Source organism: Marmota marmota, unplaced genomic scaffold (genome assembly GCF_001458135.2).
Source record: "Marmota marmota marmota unplaced genomic scaffold, marMar, whole genome shotgun sequence".
In the NCBI taxonomy this organism is placed as follows: Eukaryota; Metazoa; Chordata; class Mammalia; order Rodentia; family Sciuridae; genus Marmota; species Marmota marmota.
In genome coordinates this window covers 393,316-416,003 of record NW_026000080.1, presented here as the reverse complement: position 1 = coordinate 416,003, position 22,688 = coordinate 393,316, and the positions used below count along the sequence as shown (strand labels likewise).

The 22,688-nt window shown below is 32.0% G+C and overlaps 1 protein-coding gene across 4 annotated transcripts in view; it reads left to right on the top strand.

Annotated features, from left to right (window-relative positions):
* The window catches only part of Pkn2 (protein kinase N2), a 117,382-nt gene extending 102,413 nt beyond the window's left edge, over positions 1 to 14,969 (top strand). For 3 of the 4 annotated variants that reach the window (XM_048814970.1, XM_015504723.2, XM_015504722.2), the window contains 7 exons: positions 131 to 307; positions 3,925 to 3,987; positions 5,933 to 6,009; positions 7,546 to 7,688; positions 11,962 to 12,069; positions 12,283 to 12,363; positions 12,451 to 14,969. In XM_048814970.1, the coding sequence (XP_048670927.1) occupies positions 131 to 307; positions 3,925 to 3,987; positions 5,933 to 6,009; positions 7,546 to 7,688; positions 11,962 to 12,069; positions 12,283 to 12,363; positions 12,451 to 12,654 (853 nt within the window). In that variant the 3' untranslated portion in view covers positions 12,655 to 14,969. The remainder of the gene's footprint in view (positions 1 to 130; positions 308 to 3,924; positions 3,988 to 5,932; positions 6,010 to 7,545; positions 7,689 to 11,961; positions 12,070 to 12,282; positions 12,364 to 12,450) is intronic. The other variant, XM_048814968.1, reaches the window with a different exon arrangement.
* Positions 14,970 to 22,688: the final 7,719 nt, after the last annotated feature.

Genomic DNA, 22,688 nt, shown 5'->3' with positions numbered 1-22,688 from the left:
TATACATTTTATGATGTTAAAGTTAAGATGTTAAAAATTTGCTTATTTTAAGGCTTAGTAATATTTTTAATTGTTATTTCCAACTAGAATATTTCTAAGACTATTTATTTTCAAATGTTTTCTCTTACAGCCTGATGTGTGAAAAAAGAATTTTTGAAACTGTGAATAGTGTAAGGCATCCCTTTTTGGTGAATCTTTTTGCATGTTTCCAAACCAAAGAGCATGTTTGCTTTGTAATGGAATATGCTGCCGGTGGGGACCTAATGATGCACATTCATACTGATGTCTTTTCTGAACCAAGAGCTGTGTGAGTATACTTTAGACATTTGTCTGAGTTTTTCCATGACTGGTTTCTTGCTGGAAAGAAAGCTCTCTGAATAGATTCTTATAAGAAATATTCGAATTCCTTACTTATCTTTTTGCCAGATAATTTTTGCATTTGTTTATTGTATTGTCCATGTTGAAAATGTCATGATTTCCTAAATCACACTTGATAATTTAGACATGCAGTTTAGGTTCATTTTAGTAAATGAATTTGTTTTCTTTTTTGCTATTAGATTTTCTCCCTAAGGAAAAAATCTGGACCATGATTTTAAAGACAAATTATACTTAAAGTACATTAAGTTTTAAAAAATACTGTATATTCATATAAAATATTTGTATTTTCATTTTATGGGATAATTTAAAAGAATCTGTATCAAGTACTTGCTCATATATTTGTATAAAATATTTATATTTGCATTTTTACAGGATAATTTATAAGTATCTATATTAAGTACTTGCTTGCTTGTGCTTAATAATATCTCTGAAGGAGTATAAAGAGAAACCAAAATAGGTTGAGTATCACTTATTTGAAATGCTTGGACCAGGAGTTAGAGTTTGAAGTTTTTCAGATTTTGAGATATTTGCATAGTTAAATTATCTAGTTAAGTATACCTAATCCAGCACTCTGAAATTCTTTAAAATCCAAAACTTGGAGTATCATGTGGTATTCAAAGTGTTTCAGATTTAAGATTTTCAGGTTAGGGATACCCAACTTGTATATATATTGCCCCCAAGGAAAGTACTCTTAACAGCAACTACTCTGCATGCTGATATTCACCAAGTTTATATCTCTAGCCCTGATTTCTTCTTTTAACATTCCAACTCTAATAGTATTCTTTTCCATTTGTAAGGCTAATAAGCATCTTATTTAGTATTTCAAATTGAACACTAGATTTTTCCTTCTACCTTACCTGCTATTCCCCAGGCCTACTGCTCTTCAACATTAAAACCATTAGAAACTTAAATCAATTCTATCTCTGAAATACACCCAAATAATAAAACTTGATTTCTATAGTACCTTTATTGGTTTTACTCTTGAATTTTTATCTTGCATCTGTGTTCTGATAAAATAGCAACAGACATTTGTATTACACTTTAACTCCTTATTTGAATCTCATCACAACCATTAGATGTATGTAGAACAGACAGTAAGTAGCCTTCAAGCTTCAGATGAGAAAATAGGGATTAGTTCTGATAGGTATTGAAGCAGTCCAAAAAGAGCAAAAGTCAGGAAGTATTAGAAATATTAGAAAACTAATATTCCCTGGATATTTTAAAATTTAAAGCAGAGCATTTAGACCACACCTAGCTTTGTGCCAACTGCCATTGGTATTTGTTCTATTTTTCCTTTATTTATTTATGACATCGGAATTTATTTTTGTTTTTTAAAAGAAATAAAAATACAATTCTGCCTTAGAAAATTTTTATTTTTGTGGAGAATACAGACCAAATACAAATGAAACTATTAGGCTGAGTGAAATATAAGAATAAACTGCTACATTGTAATACTCCCAAATCAAGTAAGGTTTCTCTGATCACTAAGGTCCCAGCTCAGATGTTTGAAGGCCCTTTACTGACTACACAGCTTAAAAATCACCATATCACTAACCTTGAAGTAGGTCACTCTATCCTCTTTTCTATTTTATTGTCATATTACTTTAGTTCTACTTGAAATCATCTAATTCTTTTTTAACATGTTTACTGTTTGACTTCCCTCACTAGAAGGAAGGAACAGGAACCATGTCTGTCTTGTTTACTAGTGAAACAACTGAAAGAGTTCTGGGACATACTAGGCAACCTGTATTTTTAATGACAGAAGCTGTGGAATCAGAATAGTTTGATTCCTAGCTTTGCTGTTTCTTAGCACTATGATTTTAGACAAATTAGGTTTTTTGTCTGAGTTTCATTTTCTACTTCTTTAAATTTTTTATTGTAAAGCTTGACTTGAAGATTAAAATAACAAAATACTTATTATAGTAAGCATTCAGTGAAATATGTTAGAGTACCCATTTATTTCATAAGTTGATAATAATTAGAGCAGTCTGCTTACAAAGAAACAGAGAACTCAAAAGTATTGTAATTATCACAATATTGTTTTGCTACCAAAACTGTGCTAAAAAAGTCTATCTTAAGATGTTTTAAAATCACGTTTATTTTAACAAAATTCAGATAAATCCTTTAAACTGATAAGTTATTATATAAGGTCTAATGTATAATCAAATATGTATCTCTTTTTCTTTTTTTAATATAGTTTTTAGTTGTTGATGGACCTTTATTTTATTCATTTATTTTTATATGAGGTGCTGAATTGAACCCTGTGAGGCAAACGCTCTACCACAACCACAACCCCAGCTCAAATGAAATATATATTTCTAAATGTATTTTAAAAATCCCTCCAAATTATGGAGCCATTTTCAAAGAAATAACATACAACATACTTATATTATCTACATGTGACTAAGTGTATTCCTAAGAAGAACATTCACCAAAATGACAAGAGTAATTATTTCTTTGTATGGCAGTAGAGTTGGGATGATATGGATAGATAGATGAATTAAATATTGTACTGGGGGGGACAAGTTTGTATTTTATGAAGAAAATATTCATAATTGTTACCTGTGTATTAAGAACTAGTTTTCCTGGCTGGGATTGTAGCTCAGTGTTAGAGCACTTGCCTAATGTGTAAGGCACTGGGTTCAATCCTCAGCACCACATATAAATAAATAAAATATAAAGATCTATCAACAACTAAAAAATATTTTTAAAAAAATTTAAAAGAACTAGTTTTCCTAAGTGTTTCTTCTATATATTTGTATTTTTAAATTTATGAATTAATTATTCTCTCCATTCCCACTAAAGTTGACATATCCAAAGCCAAACTCATTTTCCCCACAAAACTTGGGCTACTACTGTATTTCTTTATCTATTCATTCCACCAAGATGAAAACCTTGAGAGTCATCTTTAACTCTTCCCACTCCTTCATCCTATAGTTAATGAGATACTATGTCCTGTCATATTTGGTTTTTTTTTAGTTTCACTCGAATCCATCTTAAGCTCTTGTCATTACATTGGATGTTCTTATCTTTTATTTGCATGTTTATAAAAGCCATCTATCAGAAACATTTCCCTAACCATAGATAGAATCAATCTACCCTAACTCAAATGGTTTGATTCCCTATTACTAAGAAAACAAACTTCAGTAATCATAATATGACACTCAAGATCCTTCACCAAGGCTGCTTTTTCACACCCCTATTCCTTTTTCCCACTTGGGGAAATGCCATATATTTCCCCCACAAAACTGGTCCTTGTACTCTGTCCTCACCACACATTGTAGTTCCTCCTATAGAACCAGATCACATGTCCCATCTGGGGTCCTCAGTGACTACCAGGCAAGGTTAAGGACTCTGTTATGAAGACTGTACTTTTCTTAGTTTTAAATTTTACTCCTAATATCTAGTACAATATGTTATACATAGTAAGAACTAGATAAATGTTTGTGGAATTAACTACAGAGTTGTGCTTGAAAGCATAAGAATATAAACTGGAATTCAAAACCATTGAAGTTTATTAAACTTTCTATTTAATTATTTGAACAGATTTTATGCTGCATGTGTAGTTCTTGGGTTGCAATATTTACATGAACACAAAATTGTTTATAGGTAAGTAATGTTTTTATTCTAATAGCTTACTTTGGTATGAATTAGCATTTAAGATGATCGATAAAGGTAGTTTATATTAATTGACTTCTAAGTTTTTTATTCATGCAGTAAGTGAGTTCTAAAATAGTGAATCCCAACCTGTTTTATTTCCTCATTTTTTTATTGGTGCATTGTAGTTGTACATAATGATAGGATTTATCATTACATATCTCATGCACACCCAGTATCACTCCCCAGTATTTCCCCTCTCCTGCCCTGCCATTCGCCATTTGGTCCATTTTCTCTACTGGTCTCCCTTTGATTTTTAGGAACGTTAGGTGATTTTTCTCATCCTTGTTTTCCTTTTTCCTTTTTAGCTTCTGATTATGAGAGAAAACAAAGGACCCTTAACCTTCTGTGTTAGACTTATTTCACTTAACATGCGAGTCTCTAGTTACATCCATTTTCCTGCAAATGTCATAGTTTCTTTTTTTCTTTATGGCTTAATAAGACTCCATAGTGTATACATACCACATTTTCTTTATCCATTCATCCATTGTTAGACGTCTACACTGTTTCCATTGTTTGGCTGTTGTGAATTGTGCTGCTGTAAACATGGGTGTGCATGTATCACTGTAGTAATATCCCTTTAATTATTCAGGGTAAATACTGAAAAAGTAATATAGCTGAGTAATCTGGTGACTCCATGCCTTTTCTTTTGAGGAGTATCTATATTAATGAAACCCCAACTTTGAAAGATATTGTCCACACAATAATTACACAATGAACTTCTTGGTTCCTGTTCCTCTGCCCATTTCCTAATTAAAATAGTTAAATTATGAGTTGGCCTATGATAGCACAGTTTAAAATATTCATCCTAGTGAACATTTTGCATTTGACTGATCCACTGCAGAAAACCTCTGTAGACCAGTACTACTCAAAATGTATTCACAGTGAGATAACTAGTTGTGCCAGGGTACAAGCCACTGCTTTTTTCATTAAAAGAAGTCTTAGGGGCTAGAGTGGAGTTAAGTGGTAGAATGCTGCCTAGCAAGTGCAAGGCCCTGGGTTTGATATTTAGCACCACAAAAAAAGTTTTGCTGTCATCTGAACTAAACAGTGTGTTAGTAACACAGCCAGTTTATGTCTGGCACAATCTCTTATCAGATTTTAGACCAGTAATTAATATTGATGGTAGCCCATCAGCTAGTCTGTGGGCCATACACCAGACATATTATTGGATTGAAAAACCCTGCTCAAAATTCAAGGGATTACATTACTCATTCTAGGAGAAAATATAAGTAAGCCTGAAGAAAAAAAGAATAAAAATTATTTAAATAGAAAAGAAAGACACTGCTTACACCCAAGTAAATTAAGGGAAGGCCAGTCAGAAACAAGATGATAAACTGGTTTATTCAAATTCTAACAGTGTTTCCAGGGGTAAGGACTTCCTCATGATCTATTTTACTTAAAGGATAAAATATTTTTAACTAGCTTAGTTTGTATAATAAATTAGCTTTCTCTATATTGTGAATTATCCTCTTAGAAGGTTGAACTTTTCCCCAAACCTGCCCACCTTATTTATACTGTTGCCTTAATTCTTTCTTATGATGGATAAAGGTGTATTTCAAATTTGGACTAAGTCAAATTATCACAAATAAAAAGTTAATAAAGCCTGAGTTAGAAAGCACTTGAGCCCTTTTCACATTTTATATACTTAAAAAAGATAAAATATTCCTTACTTTCTTCCATTTCTACATAAAAGGAAAAAAAGTATATTATATAAAGCAGTAAAGCTTGACAAAAAGAAAAAAATACACATTTTTGGTATAGTATTTAACTCTCTAATTATAACTTGAAAACCTGATCTTAGGAAAAAATGGGACTCCTATTGAAATAATTGTTTTACTATGATATCTAATGATTTTCCTTATTTTTTTCATTTTTTAATTTTCATCCTGAACAGAGATTTGAAATTGGATAACTTATTGTTAGATACAGAAGGCTTTGTGAAAATTGCTGATTTTGGTCTTTGCAAAGAAGGTAATTGGGTTTTAAAATTTCTTTTCTAATAGATTATCTCTCTTTTGTACTTTAGTAATTTTCCAAGTTTCTTTGAAAAACAAAATATATTTTTAATTTTAAAATTTTTTATTATTTATTTTAATTTAAAAATTCTTATTGTGAATTGCTCATGTAACCTCATGACTTTAAGCAAATATTAAGCATTAAGCTGTTCATTCTGTTGGAACTCTGCAGAGTGAAATACGTAGTCCTAATTACCTCTGCACCTTTTGAGAACTATTAACATTTTAAATAGAAAAAATACTTCGAGCTGGGTGTGGTAGAGCACTCCTCTAACTCCAGCAGCTTGGGAGGCTGAGGCAAGAGGATTATGAGTTCAGAGCCAGCCTCAGCAACAGTGAGGCCCTAAGCAACTCATTGAGACCTTATCTCTAAATAAAATACAAAAATAGGACTCAGTGCCTGAGTTCAGTCCCCAGTACTCACCTACTCGCTCCCCCCACAAAGAAAAAGAGAAAAATACTTGGAGATATATAGCTATCCTGAGACAGGAGATCACAAGTTCAAAGCCAGCCTCGGCACCTTAGCACAAGACTCTCTCTCAAAATAAAAAATTGAAAGAACTGGGAATGTGGCTCAGTGGTTAAGCACCCCTGTGATCAATCCCTGGGACCAATAAACAAACAAACAAACAAGTAACATGGATGTAGTCCTTTCTACTTAGGAGTGCTGTTAGAGTATGGGGCATGCTACCCAACATGTTATAAATAGGTATTCTTGACAGTTAATATATTGCATAGTAGCTGACATTGTCCGTCTTCCCCTGTACACTAGCAGCTTCTTGTTTCTTATTCAACTTTATTTTCATAGCATGTAACATAGTACTTGGCACATCTTATATTCAGTGAATGTTCAATTAATTAATTCAATTAATGAATACACTTTGTTGCCCATCATATACTAACAGACCTCCTAACTATGGATTCAGTAAGTTTTTTTTCTAATTGTATCTGTGAAACAATTGGCTTAAATACTATTGGCTTAAATATCTATTGGCTTAAATACTTTTGTATTTAAAAATCTGGTTGGTTGCTTGCTTGTCTTGTTTTTGTGTTGTTTGGTACTGGGAATTGAACCCAGAGATACTTAACCACTAAGCCACATCCCTAGCCTGTTTTTATACTTTATTTAAAGACAGGGTCTTGCTGAGTTACTTAGGATCTTGATAAGTTGCTGAGGCTGGCTTTGAACTTGTGGTCCTCCTGCCTCAGAACTCCCAAGCCACTGGGATTACAGGCATGTACCACTGCGCCCCACTCAAGATCTCTTCTTAACCCACTTTTCTTCACTAATTTTTATCATGAAATCCCATGTACTATTACATTTTCCTTTATACCAGTCTTTAACCATTTTTTAAATAAAAGTCTTTTGAGTGTCTAAGTTTGATCACCATGTACAGCAAATTTAATTGCCCTACAAGTATATCTTCTAATTTTTATGTTAGGTTTTTTTTCTTCCCTTGCTAACAAATAATATAAAATTTATCTTTTTCAGGAATGGGATATGGAGATAGAACAAGCACATTTTGTGGCACCCCTGAATTTCTTGCCCCAGAAGTATTAACAGAGACATCCTATACCAGGGCTGTAGATTGGTGGGGCCTTGGTGTACTTATATATGAAATGCTCGTTGGGGAGGTAAGCAACAGGCCTGAGAGGAGAGGAAAAATGATTGAGAGAACAAATCATGTCACATATAAAACCAGCTAACATAGCTCCTATATAAGTGGAACTTAAGTTTTATGAGTATTTATAGGATGCTAATAATCAGCTATATTTCTATACTACTTCACTAGTGTATTTTCTATTTTTATGTAATCTGTGGAATGTATTGCCAGTATTTCCAACTATTTGAAAATAGTTTCTTATATTTAGGTATTGTGCTATGGTTATGGCTTATGATCTTAAGGCAAACATGTACAACTGATCATTTCATAGGGAATAAAATAGCAGGAAGACTAGTAGAAAGAATATACTTTCTACATACGGAGGAAAGTCAGCTATACATTGGTCAAAAATAAGTGTTACCTTCAAAAATTGTGGAGAGCTGAGTGTAGTGGTGTACACCTGTAATTCCAGTGACTTTGGAGGATTGCAAATTCAAGGTCAGCCCTCAGCAACTTAAGTCCTGTCTCAAAATTAAAAACAAAATAGAAAGACTGGGGATGTACATCAATGGTAAAGCACCCCTAGATTCAATCCCAGCACTCCAAATGTGGAACACAGATGAAAAGATTAACATTTTACCCCCTGTTTTCTGTAGATTAATTTAAAATAAATTTCTGAGGATACCTGAGTTGTACATTTATCATTTAAGAAATTAAGTTATATGAAGTAAATAAAGGTAATAATTGTCTATTGTGTTATAAAATTATTAGGAATAATAAAATGGAGGTAAAATTTTAAAAAGAGTAAGATATTTTTTGTTTGTTAGCTCTTTACTGGGGATTTAACCCAGGAGTTCTTTACCACTGCGCACCATCCCTAGAACTTGTTTGTGTTTATTCTGAGACAGAGTCTCACCTAAGTTGTTTAAAACTTTGCTAAATTGTGGAGGCTGAACTTGAATTTGTTGTCCTCTTGTCTCAGCCTCATGAGTTGCTAGGATTATAGGCCTGCACTACCTTACCTAGTAGGAAAGAATAAATATTTTGACAAGTAATTGAAAACTACCATAGAGGGATTTGATCTGGAAATGCAAGAAAATTTATTTTATGGAATTGATTCTAAGTTTTAAACAACCTTCCTCATACAGTCAACGCATGAATAGGTTTGCAACTGAGTAATGAATGAACAAATTATTGAATGTTGGAAATTTTTATAGTTTTGGTCTGAGCTCATCACTTACTGGCATTTATACTGAACAAACGAGTAAATGAGTTTGTCCAACTGTCTAAGCTCCATTTGATATGACAAATTGGAGTGAATTTTCTGCAAGGGGAAGAAATGGACAATTAAAATAACAATTATCACATGCTAGGAACTATGCAATGTGTTTTATAAATTAGTCCATTTAATGTCACAGCATCCTATAGTAAGCTCCAAAGTGGTCTATGCCCTTTTCCAGATGTATAATTGGAAACACAAAGACGTTTAAAAAAAGTCACACAGCTCTTGTGTGGAGGAACTGGAATTTTTAACTCACTTTGGCTGTAGAACCTGTTTATAAACCATTTTGCTTTGCTACTTCAGGACAGGGTATTGAATCCATCCAGCCTTCTTGTTAATTAGGACTAAAGATCCAAATCTGAATTTTTTCACCTCTTTTTAGAAAAGTTACTATATGGTATGTAGGATGAAAAGATACCCTTATTTACTACAGTCTCCATTTTCTAATAATGTTGTAAGAGTCCTCTAACAGTTGCATCTATAAGCTGTGGCAAACTTGAATTTCATTTTCTCCCATTCCTTTTTTAAAAAGTAACATTTTTGTGGGTTTCTTTTTTAAATGTAGTATACAAATTAGTATGAGACTTAATTTAACAAAAATTACATGCTTGCTTAAAATTTACTCTATTAGTGATATGAAAATGTGAGATTATTGCAGAATACTATAGAATTAATAGCCTCTTCATTCTGCTGCTTCCAATTCTAAAGCCACTGCAAGGTTTAGCAGAGAACAAGAAAGTCTCCTATTTCATAGATTTTAATAAAGCTTCTAATTAATTGGCATCTTAATTATCTAGAAGGCATGGATCTTGATATTCTATCACAGCTGGTTATTACAATTTCATTTCATTTTAGTATCTCCCAGAGGATGGATGGGAAAAGAACTAAGCTTAAAGCTCATTGGCCTGCTTTATGATTTTATAACATTAGTGAAACTTTTTTACTATTTATTTTTTAGTTTTAGGTGGATACAATATCTTTATTTTTTATGTGGTGCTAAGGATCAAACCCAGTGCCACATGTGCTAGGCAGGCACTCTACCACTTGAGCCACAACCCCAGCCCCAATTTGAAACTTTTTGTAAACTGATAAAAGTATGGTTTGACTAAAGTTAATGTCTATTTTCTGTTATTACAAATAACTGAAAGTTTATTGGATATATCAGGCATTTTAAAATTTGTATTTGTGTACCTCTGCTAGTTTTGAGGACTGGAAAAATTCCTAGAATAACCAAATATACCAGGTCCTCTTTTCCCTATGTCAAATGAGAGTGGGTATGCCAGAGAGGTTTAAAGAAACATTGGACACTAGCACAAGATGCTCTAAATGTTGATATCTGAACAGACTATTGAATTTTTTTATATGTGCTTAAACTTGTTAGCCTATTATTAATCCTATTAGCTTATCTCTTGGCAGAAACAAGATACTTTTAACATTTTAAAAGTATGTAGATGTTTCTTTGCTTTTGATATACTTGTAGAGTGACAATTTCAAGTATAAAATTGTTGAAGCAGAAGACAAAAATCAACTTCTGTATTGCCTCTTAAAATTCTGATTGGGAAGCCCAGTGAAATAGTTTTCCCCTGACTTGCTATTTCAATCACTAAAATAAATTAGATTTATCCCACGTAGTAGGTATTTGATTTATGTGTGTTGAATGAATGAATAAGCTAAGGTTTTGGTAACTGAAAGGTGTGAAGTTTTCTTAGTTATGAGCAATAAGATTGACAGCTCAGCCTTTGAGTGTTGAGTTTTGAATTTATTTTCACAAATTCCTCAGTTTAAAAATTTCTCCCTTTCTACTAATATTGCTTTCTGCTTAGCTTTTTTATTCTTAGCTTCTGACCTTATAGGACACAAACAACCGAAATAAACCTAATGAAACAAGTTAGCCAGTATTTCCCTGATAACCAGTGAGAAAATAAGGTTAGATACCCTGACTCATTTTAGTGATTTTAAGGTATTAAATGATATTTAGACATTCCTTATTTTGAAAAATTACTAGTAATGAAACCATTTGAAATTGTGAGACAGAAATTCATCTTTCAGTTTTCAGGATATGTGAGAATTTCTCCCTTTGTTCATCAAATTGTCATACTATATATAAAAAGTAACTACATTTTTATGACTCACGGTCATTATGATCATAGTGAGCAGTAATTTTAATATTGTGTATATTAAAATGTTATATTGTGTTTGTAACATTAAATATCCCTGGAAATTTGTGTTTTTTTAAATTCCGTTCAGTCTAATTTTGTTGGCAGTTGCTTCTTACTGCAGTCATTATACCTACTGATACTTGTGTTTCACCATCATTTATTTAAGTACATCCATATTTGATGTACTTCCACGACTATATTTTCCTCCATTATAACATTGTTAACCATGTTTATGGTACTCATTTTCTTCTGCCTTTCCAAAAATTGAACTTCTTAAGGATTGTTTCTTACCTAAATATTCCTCATTGTTCAATGACACTCTTAAATGATGACTAGCCAGATAGATGAATAAATGAATGAAATGATGTGGAATGGAGTGAAATGGAATGGAATAAAATTAATGAAAAAATAGTGTTTTATGATATAAGCAAATTTTTACAGAGTCCTGTGTTGGCAGACATGGTGGTGTGTGCCTGTAAGTATTCAGGAATCTAAGACAGGAGGATCACAAGTTCAAGGCCTATTAGGTATCTTAGGCCCTGTCTCAAAGAAAGGTGGGGGCTGGGAATGTAGTTCAGTAGTAGAGTGTCCCTGAGATAAAATCTTCAGTATCGTAAGGAAAAAAGAAAAAAGAGTATATGGTATATAATCTAGGTAATAGATTATATTACATACTCATTGTGAATTCTCATAGTCCTTTTGTATTTATTTATTTTTTGGTACTCTTTTGGTTTTGTTTTCTTTTTCACTATCTAAATCTTGATTATGTTTTAAATAGATAAGATTTTACTATGTAAAATCATTTTAAAATTTTAAAATCATTTTGAAACTCATTTTAACTTAGTTAAAAATATTTCTTATAGTCTCCCTTTCCTGGTGATGATGAAGAGGAGGTTTTTGACAGTATTGTAAATGATGAAGTAAGGTATCCAAGGTTCTTATCTACAGAAGCTATTTCCATAATGAGAAGGGTAAGAATTAAATTAAGAGTATGAGTATTTTTAACTGCTTAAGTTTTTTTATGTTGAAGGAAATTTCCCAGTTGATTTTTAGAAGTTGTGTTATTTAGTTTGTAGATGTTGCATGGTTTAGACAAATACAAATAAAAATTATCTAAATCTCTGAAAGTTATGAGAATCCTTATCAATAAATGTATTTTAATTTTTTATTTTATGTTGTGTTAGCTGTTAAGAAGAAATCCTGAGCGTCGCCTTGGAGCTGGGGAGAAAGACGCAGAGGATGTAAAGAAGCACCCGTTTTTCCGGGTAAGTATGAAAGTTCAAAAATGTTTATGAAACTAGAGTAATTAGGAATAGGAAACTAAATTGGTCATTTTATATTTTGTGATCCAGCTAATTGATTGGATTGCTCTGATGGACAAAAAAGTAAAGCCACCATTTGTACCTACTATCAGAGGACGGGAGGATGTTAGTAATTTTGATGATGAATTTACCTCAGAAGCACCTATTCTGACTCCGCCTCGAGAACCAAGGATACTTTCAGAAGAGGAGCAAGAAATGTTCAGAGATTTTGACTACATTGCTGATTGGTGTTAAGTTACTAGACACTGTGAAACCAAGCAGACTGACTCACAAGAAGACCTCTTAAAAATAGCAACCCTTCATTTGCTCTCTGTGCCACCAGTAGCTTCTGAGTTTTTTTAAAAAACACATGAAGATTTGTTTAAAAGTGCTATTTTAATACCCTCTTGAAAAGTGGCCTCTCACTGTTTTTCAACAAATCTGAGCACTGGAACCAGTTTCACGGAGTTTAGGCTGAATGAACCTTGGCCATGAAAATCCATCACAGATGAATACTTTTGGATCAATAATCTATTTAAAAAAAAAAGAAAGAAAGAAAAAGAACCACTCTTTTATAGTCCCTATCTTTGCCCTGTGTCTGCCTTAAGTAGAAAGAAGATTGATCACTTAACTGTTTTACAAGAAGGAAAGAGTAGGGCTTGGAATGCTATTACCATTCACATAAACCATGATTCTGTTTGACTAAGGCAACTGCTCTTATTTTTTAAAAAAAGAAATTACTATAATAACAAAAACTGTAATGGTAGTTTGTATACCCTTGGTGGCTTGATTTTTGAAAACAGAATGAATTGATGGCTTCTTTTGTAAATTTTCTATATTTATCATGAGAAAAAATTTTATTGCCTTATCTTTACCAACCATGTAACAGAACCTCATAGCTTTCCAACAGAGCTACTTGCCAAACAGTTTTTTATTAAACAATGCTAAAGAAATGGGAACATCGGCATTTACTTAAAATATTAAGAGTGGAGACTTTTAATCACTCTGAACCAAGATACTGTATTACCTTCATGCATTCCCAAATAGACATCCATTATGTTTATGTTCAGTCATATCTTCTTCCAGAATCAGTGAACTGATTACCCCTTTTTTGAAACGCATTCTACATTTATCGACGTAGCTAACTTTGTTCTTGTGTCTGCTGTAGAAGGGAACTATATCTTTGTTAAACCTTAGGGATTATCATTGTATACATGCTGTGAACATGTATATGTGCAAGTTGTAATGTATTCTGTGTTGTAGGCTTATTATTTAATTTCACCACTTCATCACTTTTGTACAGTGGCCAAGCAGACACCTCAGACTCCAGCATTTACATTAAGTGCATTTGTACATTTTAGGCCACTGAATCCAGATTTTTATATTGGCAGTTACTGAGGGCAAAAGCAATATATTGTAACAGAATGTATAAATATTTTTGATAAAACAGTCTATATTTTATAAAAAAGTTATTATAACACTAAAGCTGTACCTCAAAAGTCTCAAAAATAATTTGATCAAATGCTTTGTACAACTCTTCAGAGGATCCGTTTGTGGCTTTTTATATCTTATGGTATGTCTTTTTGCAAATCATGACTTTGAACTTACGTGAAGTTTGGGGGTTTTTTATTTTGTTTTTAATTTTTTTTTTTCTTCCTAGCTCATTACTTCATTGTTTTTCCTTAGTTCAACAGCAACATCTTTGATCCTGTACTTAGCATGTTAGGGTCATTATACCTCAGGAATAGCAAGTTTTTAACTAACCATACTGAATTAGCCATTTAATCATAATGAGCTCATCTCTTAAGAATTGTTCAAGTTTAAATCTTGTGAGAAACATGAAAGTGTACTGAACTATGAAGAGTTGAGCTTAAAACAAGTATTTCAGCCTTAGTAGGCATGTTTTTATTATACTCTGAAAACAATTAAAATTGTCCAGGAATAATTCTTATTACCTTCCAAATTATTACCCAAAATCTTTTGGGAAAAATCTTGTAAAAAAAGGAAAACCATGTTTTTTAAAGTTATTTTAAAATGCCAGTTAACTAGGAACTAAACATAATTGTCTGGCTTTAATTTAAACAGTATTAATACAACATTACAATAAAACACTAAATACTTTTGAGGTACAGTCTGCTCACCTTTGCTGGTTCTCAACTATTCATAGAAAGCAATGTCTAAAATGGGCTTATAGCATTAAAAACTGACAGCATTTTATAACTACACAGTGTACAGAAGAATTTTTTTAATTGAAGTCAATCACTAAAAAAAAATTAGAGGGCAGGGTATATTCACACAATTAAGCTGAAGAAAGCACTAATTTTTTCTGTAGTTTTAAATATATATATATATTTTAGATTTAAAATTTTTAAGAGTGTAAATATATTTTGCTATTACTGTATGTGTATGTGACTGCTCAAGCACTTTGTAAGGAAACTAAGATATTTTAGAATGGTACACTATGCATTCAGATGAATTGTGCCTTTATGTCATTCTAAGAAAAAAGTGTTTTGCAGTCATAAATTACCACAAATGCACAAATTAAAGTTTAAATAGAATGAAATTTGTAACTTTGGTTTTAAGTATTATTTTCATTTAGAAATATCCTAGTGATTAAAATATGCATGTTTTAATATATTCAAGCTCTCAAAAACTAATTTAAGTTGGCCTTCTTAAAGGTACTTTTGTTCTGGGGAAGGCTAAAACCATGCAAATTCACAGCAAATTTTCTACTTCACCTGGGATAATGGGGAAATTTTGAATTGTATTCTTGTGAAATCATTACCATCTACCATTCAGTGGGTATTTATGGAAAGCCCACTGGCTGTCCACTGATGATAGGAAGATGGAAGGAAATAAGGCAACAAAGTATTCAAAATAAAGAGCAGCAGGTATTAATATTATAAAACAAGCAGTGGCATTCTATGTACTTTTCTCTTGTTTGGGTTTAATTTAATTTGGGACCTGACTTTTCAGAAGATAGGCATATGAATAAACAGAATACTAATCTGAGTAAAACAGAATACTAGTCTTTTTAAGGTCACCTTATTCAAAATTTACAAATGGAATACTTTAGAAATATTAAAGGATCCATGTTCTTCCTGTAATAAAAAGTGAGGACATAATTGGGAATTTGCTATTGTATGTTAAGTTGGTAAAAGTAGCCTTATAAATTAAAATGTAACAATTTTTGCAGGTACTGTTCATCTTTCCAGAGCAATGAAAGTATGGATTAAGAGAATCCTAAAGAAGCAAATGCCAATCCATGGATTATAATATTAATTTTAGAATTCATACTTCTCTTCCAGTCAACTTTATACATATAGTATTTCTTGAAGATACTAGCTTTATATATTAGTATGATGGATAGAGACTTTAAAATCATTGTGAGAAATAAGTAAATACTATATAGACTAATATAAAATTAGAGGTATTTAGATAATTTCTAAACCTGTGAAAATTCTTGCTTAATTTTATATTTCTAGTATCATAACTAAGTAGAATTTCTACTTAGTCCTTCTCCAATACTTCTACTTTAATAAGATTTATAATTTGAGGCATTGCAGGTCTCATTGAAGGTAAGCATGGTCTCCGTCAACCCTTTGCCGCACAACAGGCAAACATCCTTAATCAGGGGTCTGGACACACTATAGCTCAGCACCCAAAATTTAAGGTGAGAGTGCCCAAGCAAACAATTTAGGAACACTGAGAGGTTGGGGCTAGGAGCTGCTCAAGTCAAAACAGGAGACCAAAGCAGCAGGAAATTGGAGACGACAGTAGACACAATGGCATGGAGCTAGTTTTAGAAATGTAGGCACTTGGAAGAAGTAGGATTACCAAGGATGGATTTCTATAGCAACAAATCTTGCAGTAGCAACAGAACTTCTATTCTGTGCTAAAATAAAATATGATAATAAAATGTATACTTAAAATTATTACCAGTATCAACCTGTAGAAAGAAATTTAGAAATGTGTGAAATCCAAAACTGGAAAATGTTACTGTTCAAGTTAAACAGTAGTTAAGAGAGCTAAAGAGATAACTAGAGAATTGGAAGATATATCTAAAAACTCAATCTCAAAAAGATAAAGAGATGGGAATATAAAATGGAGATTAAGAAATCTGAAAGGTGGAATAGAAATCCAGGAGAAAAGAATCTTTAGACAATATGTTGGCGAATTTCTCCAAAATTATGAAAAATGTCCAAATACGGTATTTTCCAAACAGAATAATTACAAACAAATTTATGCATAGAATCATTGTAGTGAAATTAGACTCCCAAAGACAACATTTTGAAATTACTCAAGAGAAAAAAAAGCTAATTGTTTATAAAGGGAAAATTAATAGCTAACTTCTCAACAGCGACAATGCAAGCAGCAGAAGATTATCTTAAACATATTAGAAAGTAAATATCAATCTAGAATTATGTAGAAATTAAGATTGCTCCTTAAGAATGAGAGCAAATAATATTTATTAAGGAAGATCTACTGTTGTGAATGTTACTGTAGTGAATTTATAAAGAATGTGCTTCAGGAAGAAGGTAAATAAATAATCCCAGGAGGACAATAGATTTTTTTTAAAGTTTATAAATATAAAATGATAAATACCTAAGAAAATTTAAGTAAATAAGGGGATTGTTGGGTTTTGTTTAAAGTCTACATGTTCTAAACAGCAGTTAAAAAAATAGGATTAGATCTAAAGCAGTCTGTAGATTTTATTGTTGGTATGTCAAGGTGACAATATTAGGCTTATTTACGCATATTAATTGTAAACTAAAAAACAAATAATTTCAAATAAATCACAATAAATGTAACTAGAGCAAACTCATTAGTTTAAAAGCAGCATTTATCAGATTAGATTTTAGAAAATTGATACGAAAAACACTCAAGCTAAAGCTATATATAGTAACACCACCTAACATCAAGCAAAATAGGTTTTAGACCCACCACAAGAAAATAAATATCACCAAGAGTGGTGGATTTCTACATAGTGAATAAATATTAGATTCACCAAAAATGTATTCTAAGTGTGTGGGTACCTAATTAAATAAGTCTCTAAATATATGAAGCAAGGATTTTTGGAGATATTGAAGAAATTAACAAATATTTACCATAGTAGAATATTTCAATTCAGTTTCATTTTTGATAGGTTTAAATTTTTTAGTTTGTTTTTACAGTGCTAGAGGTTGAACCCAGGGCCTCGCACATATTAGGCAAGTACTTACTTGTCCACTGAACTACATGCCCAGCCCCTCATTAGCCCTTTTGAAATCAATAAATATATAGAATATTTGAACAAAACAGTAAGCTTGATCCAGTAGATATATATGAATTCTATATCCAGTAATTAAAAGAATTCCACATTTTTTACAAGCACACATAGAACACTTATAAAAATTAAGCCATAAGACAAATTACAAAATATAATTAAATTACATTGTCTAAGTGGTTAGAAAAAAAGATTTGTGTGTGTGTGTGCGCGCGCGTATGTGTATGTATGTATAAATACATATATATGTATAGTTTTTATATTTGAAATGTTTGAAAAAATGGGGAGCTGGGTGGAAGCTCAATGGTAGAGCACTTGCCTGGCATGTGTGAGGCACTGGGTTCAATTCTAAGCAATGCTTAAAGATAATAAAGTCCATTGACAACTAAAAAAAAAAAATTAAATAGTGATGACTCAAAGGAAGAAATCATAGTAGCAATTAAATATTAAGAACTGAGGGGGCTTGGGGATGTGGCTCAAGTGGTAGCGTGCTTGCCTGGCATGCGTGTGGCCCGGGTTCGATCCTCAGCACCACATACAAAGATGTTGTGTCCACCGATAATTAAAAAATAAATATTAAAAAATTTAAAAAAAAGAAAAGAACTGAGTAACTGAAACACTACATTCCAGAACTTAAGGGATGCAACCAAAATAGTATTTCCAGGAAACTTTGTAAACCAAAATGCTTATTAGACAAAGGAAGGTTAAAATTCTTATCAAATTGTTCAGCTAAAATTAGAACAACATAAAAAAATTCAATGCCCCAAATAAAAATAATGAAAAAGATAAGCTTTTTAAGAATGCAAACAAAGAACAATGAGACGTATTCCATGCTTGTATAATTATATCAAAATGGATTCTCCTATCATGTATAACTGAAAAGAAAAAAAAAAGAACAATGAGAAAAGGCATAAACACTGTTGAAAATACAGATAGAACAAAAATTTTTTTAAGGTAAAAGCAACTATCATGTAAATAAATTTGAAAAAACAGTGGAGATATTCCTTGAGGGAATATAACATAGAATACTAATCCAGAAGAAATTTTAAGACTAAGTAAGCTTGTAATTTCTAAATGAATGTAGTTTAGGACTGGAGGTAGAACACTTGTCTAACATGTACAAAGTCCTAGTTTTGATCACCAGCACACCCCCGACCCCAAAAGAAGTTTAATGTTCTTTAAAGGAAACACTGGGTCATAATGTTATACAAGTAAATTCTTCCAAATTTTCAAGGAAGAGTTTAACCTCATAGCAAGTTTCTGAAATAATAGGCAAAAATATTTCTCAACTTGTACTGGGAAATCAGCATAATCTAGACATAAAATAAATAAGGACAGTACATTACATGTAAATATACTAGATAAAATACTATCAGATCAGATTCATTATGAAAAAGATACTTTTTGACTAGCAAAGTGGGTTTATTCCAGGATTGCAAGATTGGCTTCGTATTAGGAGCTCTCATGTAATTCAACATGTTAATAAGTTGGAAAAAAATGTAATAGATTAAGATAAAACTGATCTCATTCCTGATTTTTTAAAATCAAGTTTTCTTAACCTGATAAGTTGTGTCCATATTAAAACAAAAACAAAGCACAAACAATAAAACCATGACATCCTGTAAGAGAAAACATTGAAAGCCTTCCCTTTGAAACTGGGAATAGGACTAAGATGCCTGTACTGGTTTTTTTTTGTTTGGTTTTTTTTTTTTTTTTTGTATTTTACTTAGAGACTAAGTTGCTGAGGCTGGCTTTGAACTTGCAATCTTCCTGCCTCCGTCTCCTGAGACAGTGTGATTATAGGCGTGCATCACTGCACCCCACTCATTCCTATTTGTTTTCGGTATTGTATTATGCTATCCTAAATGGCATAGGATTCAAAAGAGGAAAGCAAATGGCTCTAATAATTTATCCAAAATGCTGCTAAATTGGTGACATCAAAATTGGTGTGTGTCTGTGGTACCATCATCAAACAACTAGAATACAAAGTACTATAAAAACAACTTTTTGACATAATCATGTAAATATAGAATATAATTTGTTCCACTATAGTCCCTAGTACTTGTCCTTTACCTCCCACTTCCCTCCCTTTTTCCCTTTACTGGTCGTCTTTTATTTATTTATAGTTTATTTTAACTAGTGCTGTGTAGATATACATAAAGTGAGATTCACTGTTACATATGAACATACAATAGTTTGTATTTGTTCATATTACCATCATCACCCATAAACATTTCTTTAAACACAAACTTTTATAATAGCAACAAAACTAACTTACCTATAGATAAATCTAACAAAAGATATTCAAGACCTGTAAGAAAAAAATCTTTACTAGGAGTCATTAAAGAAAGTGTAGAAATAACCCATTTTATAATATGATGTCAGTTTTCCTCAAATTGCCATTTGGATTCTATGCAGCTCCAATCAGAATCCCAATAAATTTTTGTGGAACTTTACAAATTCATCTTAAGATTGAAAGAAGAGCAAAGAATTGAGACTTGTTAATGAATAATAGGAAATTTCTCAAGTAGGAAAGAGAGGAGGGCATTTTACCTGCCTGATACCAAGACTTATAAATGTATAGTAACTACTATTGCTGGTGCCCATTACGTGTTAGACAGTAGAGAATCAAGGAACAGACCCATATTTATCTGGAACATTCATATGTATAAAAAGTGACAGTAGAGAAGAAAGTGTGCATGCCTAGCTTTTAATAAGGGAGAAGATTGTTTTATCAATATGGAAATGGAAAATTAAATTGAATTTGTTACACCATACATGAAAACTGATTAAGTGTCCAAAGCAAAACTTAAAGCGTTGAATATTCATACATAGAAGAAAGTATTAAAATTCAGGGAAGATTAATAAGATAAACTAAGTCTGTTTATCAAATGACTTTTTAACCATAAAGTTAAAAGTCACATACTGGAAGAAAAGAATTCCCATTATGTGTATAGAGAAGAATGCCTAACATATATTTTTTTTTAAATGAGGAAAAGAAAAATAGAAAAGGTCACAGACACAGATGTGCCGCTTGAAGAGTAAACATGCCCAAAACTACAGTAGTCAGAAAATTTGAGTCAGACCACATGGAGAAGCAACTTTGCACCCATTGAATTGGCAAAAAATCATTTAAAATTCTAGCCATATCAAGTGGTAGAGATGGAACAGAACAGTAGATTTCCTTAAAATTGCTATGAGGAGTATAAAAAAATAACCAGCGTGGAAAAGCACTAGGTATCATTTTGTTAACCTTGACCTTATACATATTTCAGTACCCGGTAATTCCGCTAGGTATTGTATCCCCAAGAAGCTGTTATAATGTCCCCCAAGCATCATGAACCAAGATGTTCATAGTACTGTTTGTAATAGCAAGAATTGAGAAAAACCAAAACTCTAATCAATGGAAGAGAATCGTTCAATAAAATAAGGCATATTTACACCAGAAAGTATTAATGAGCAATAAAAAATAGCTGCAGCTATAGGAAACAACACAGAGGGACAAAATTGTAAAAGAACCTAAATAAAATTACAATACAGCATGATATTTTTAAAAAGTTTAAAACTAAGCCTAAAACAATGTTCCCTACCACTTTGGTAAGCAAGGGAATATTAAAAATCAAGACAGTGCCTATTTGCTGGGAAGGCAGAAAATTATATGGTGGAGTACAGAAGACATTGCTAGTATTTTAAGCTTTCATTTGCCAATTTCACTAGTCTTCAATATTATTAATAACAAATAATATTCTCCCAAACCTCGAATCTTCTCTTTTTCCAGCTTAAATTCCCGTACTCATTATCTTAATCATATATCCTCAGCTCTCTGCTCCTTGTATTTCATTGTACAACCCCCTTAAAACCTCAACCTCTGCTAAATTCATCTCTCCATTCAAATAACCACGCAAATTGATTTCACTGCAGTGAGGTAAGTTCTTAATTTCTCTAGTGGTTCTCAAACTTCATGTATGAGAATCACTTACAGAACTTGTTAAAACACATGGACTTCACTCCAGGTTCTGAGTTAGTAGATGGGGCCAAAGAATTTGTGATAAGTTTCCAGGGGATACTGATGCTCCTGATCGGTCTAGAAAACAGTCTCAATAAATTAATAGGATTAAAGTTTTAAAAATCATTTTGATATATCTAAAATCCAAAGTTTCACGTTTGTAATATGCTTATATGGAAATTGTGTACGTAGATGACTTTGTTGCTAAAACGATAAAAGTGATAATTTGGATTTCAGCATACTTTTTATTTATTTAAAGGGACTATAAAGCTGGGTGTGCTGGTGTGCTTGTAATACCAGCTACTCAAGGGGCTGAAATAGGGAGTAGGGATCCCAACAGGCCAGCTTGAACAACTTAGTGAGATCTTGTCTCAGAATAATATAAAAAGGGCTGGGGGTATAGCTTGGTGGTAGTACACTTACCTAGCATGTGCAAGACCCTTAGTACTGGGGAAAGTAGTTACTGAAAGAAGGAAAGCTACTCACTGAATGGTAAGTCCATTTTCTTTCCAGGAAATAGACAAGACTGTCCTTATTAGCTATCTAAACTATGATATAGATATAAATAGTCACATTTATTCTTGCTGAAGTCAGCATGAGAGCTAAAAATCATAAAATATAATCAAATTAATGTACTAATGTTTCTATGTAAACTATAAACACTTCATTTTTGAAGCAATCAGTGTCAAGAGACCAGAAAAAAATATAAAGTAACACTTCCTTAATTCAGCATCATTTGGAGTAGTTCACCATGTGTGAATTTGCATATAAACTAAAGTTCAGTTTAATCTTATGCAATAAAACATTTAAAATTAAGTAACAAAAATTACATATAATTTCTTGAAAATAACCTTAATTCTCTCCTATAAAAATACAGTTGACTTGATTTTCTTGTCAGGAAGTTTAAAATTTGAAAGGCCCCTTTTCTTACAATGTGTTACCAATGATAATGTTAAGTACTAGACTCAGTACAGTGACATGCACATCAAAAAACAATGCAAAAATCAAGACCAACCA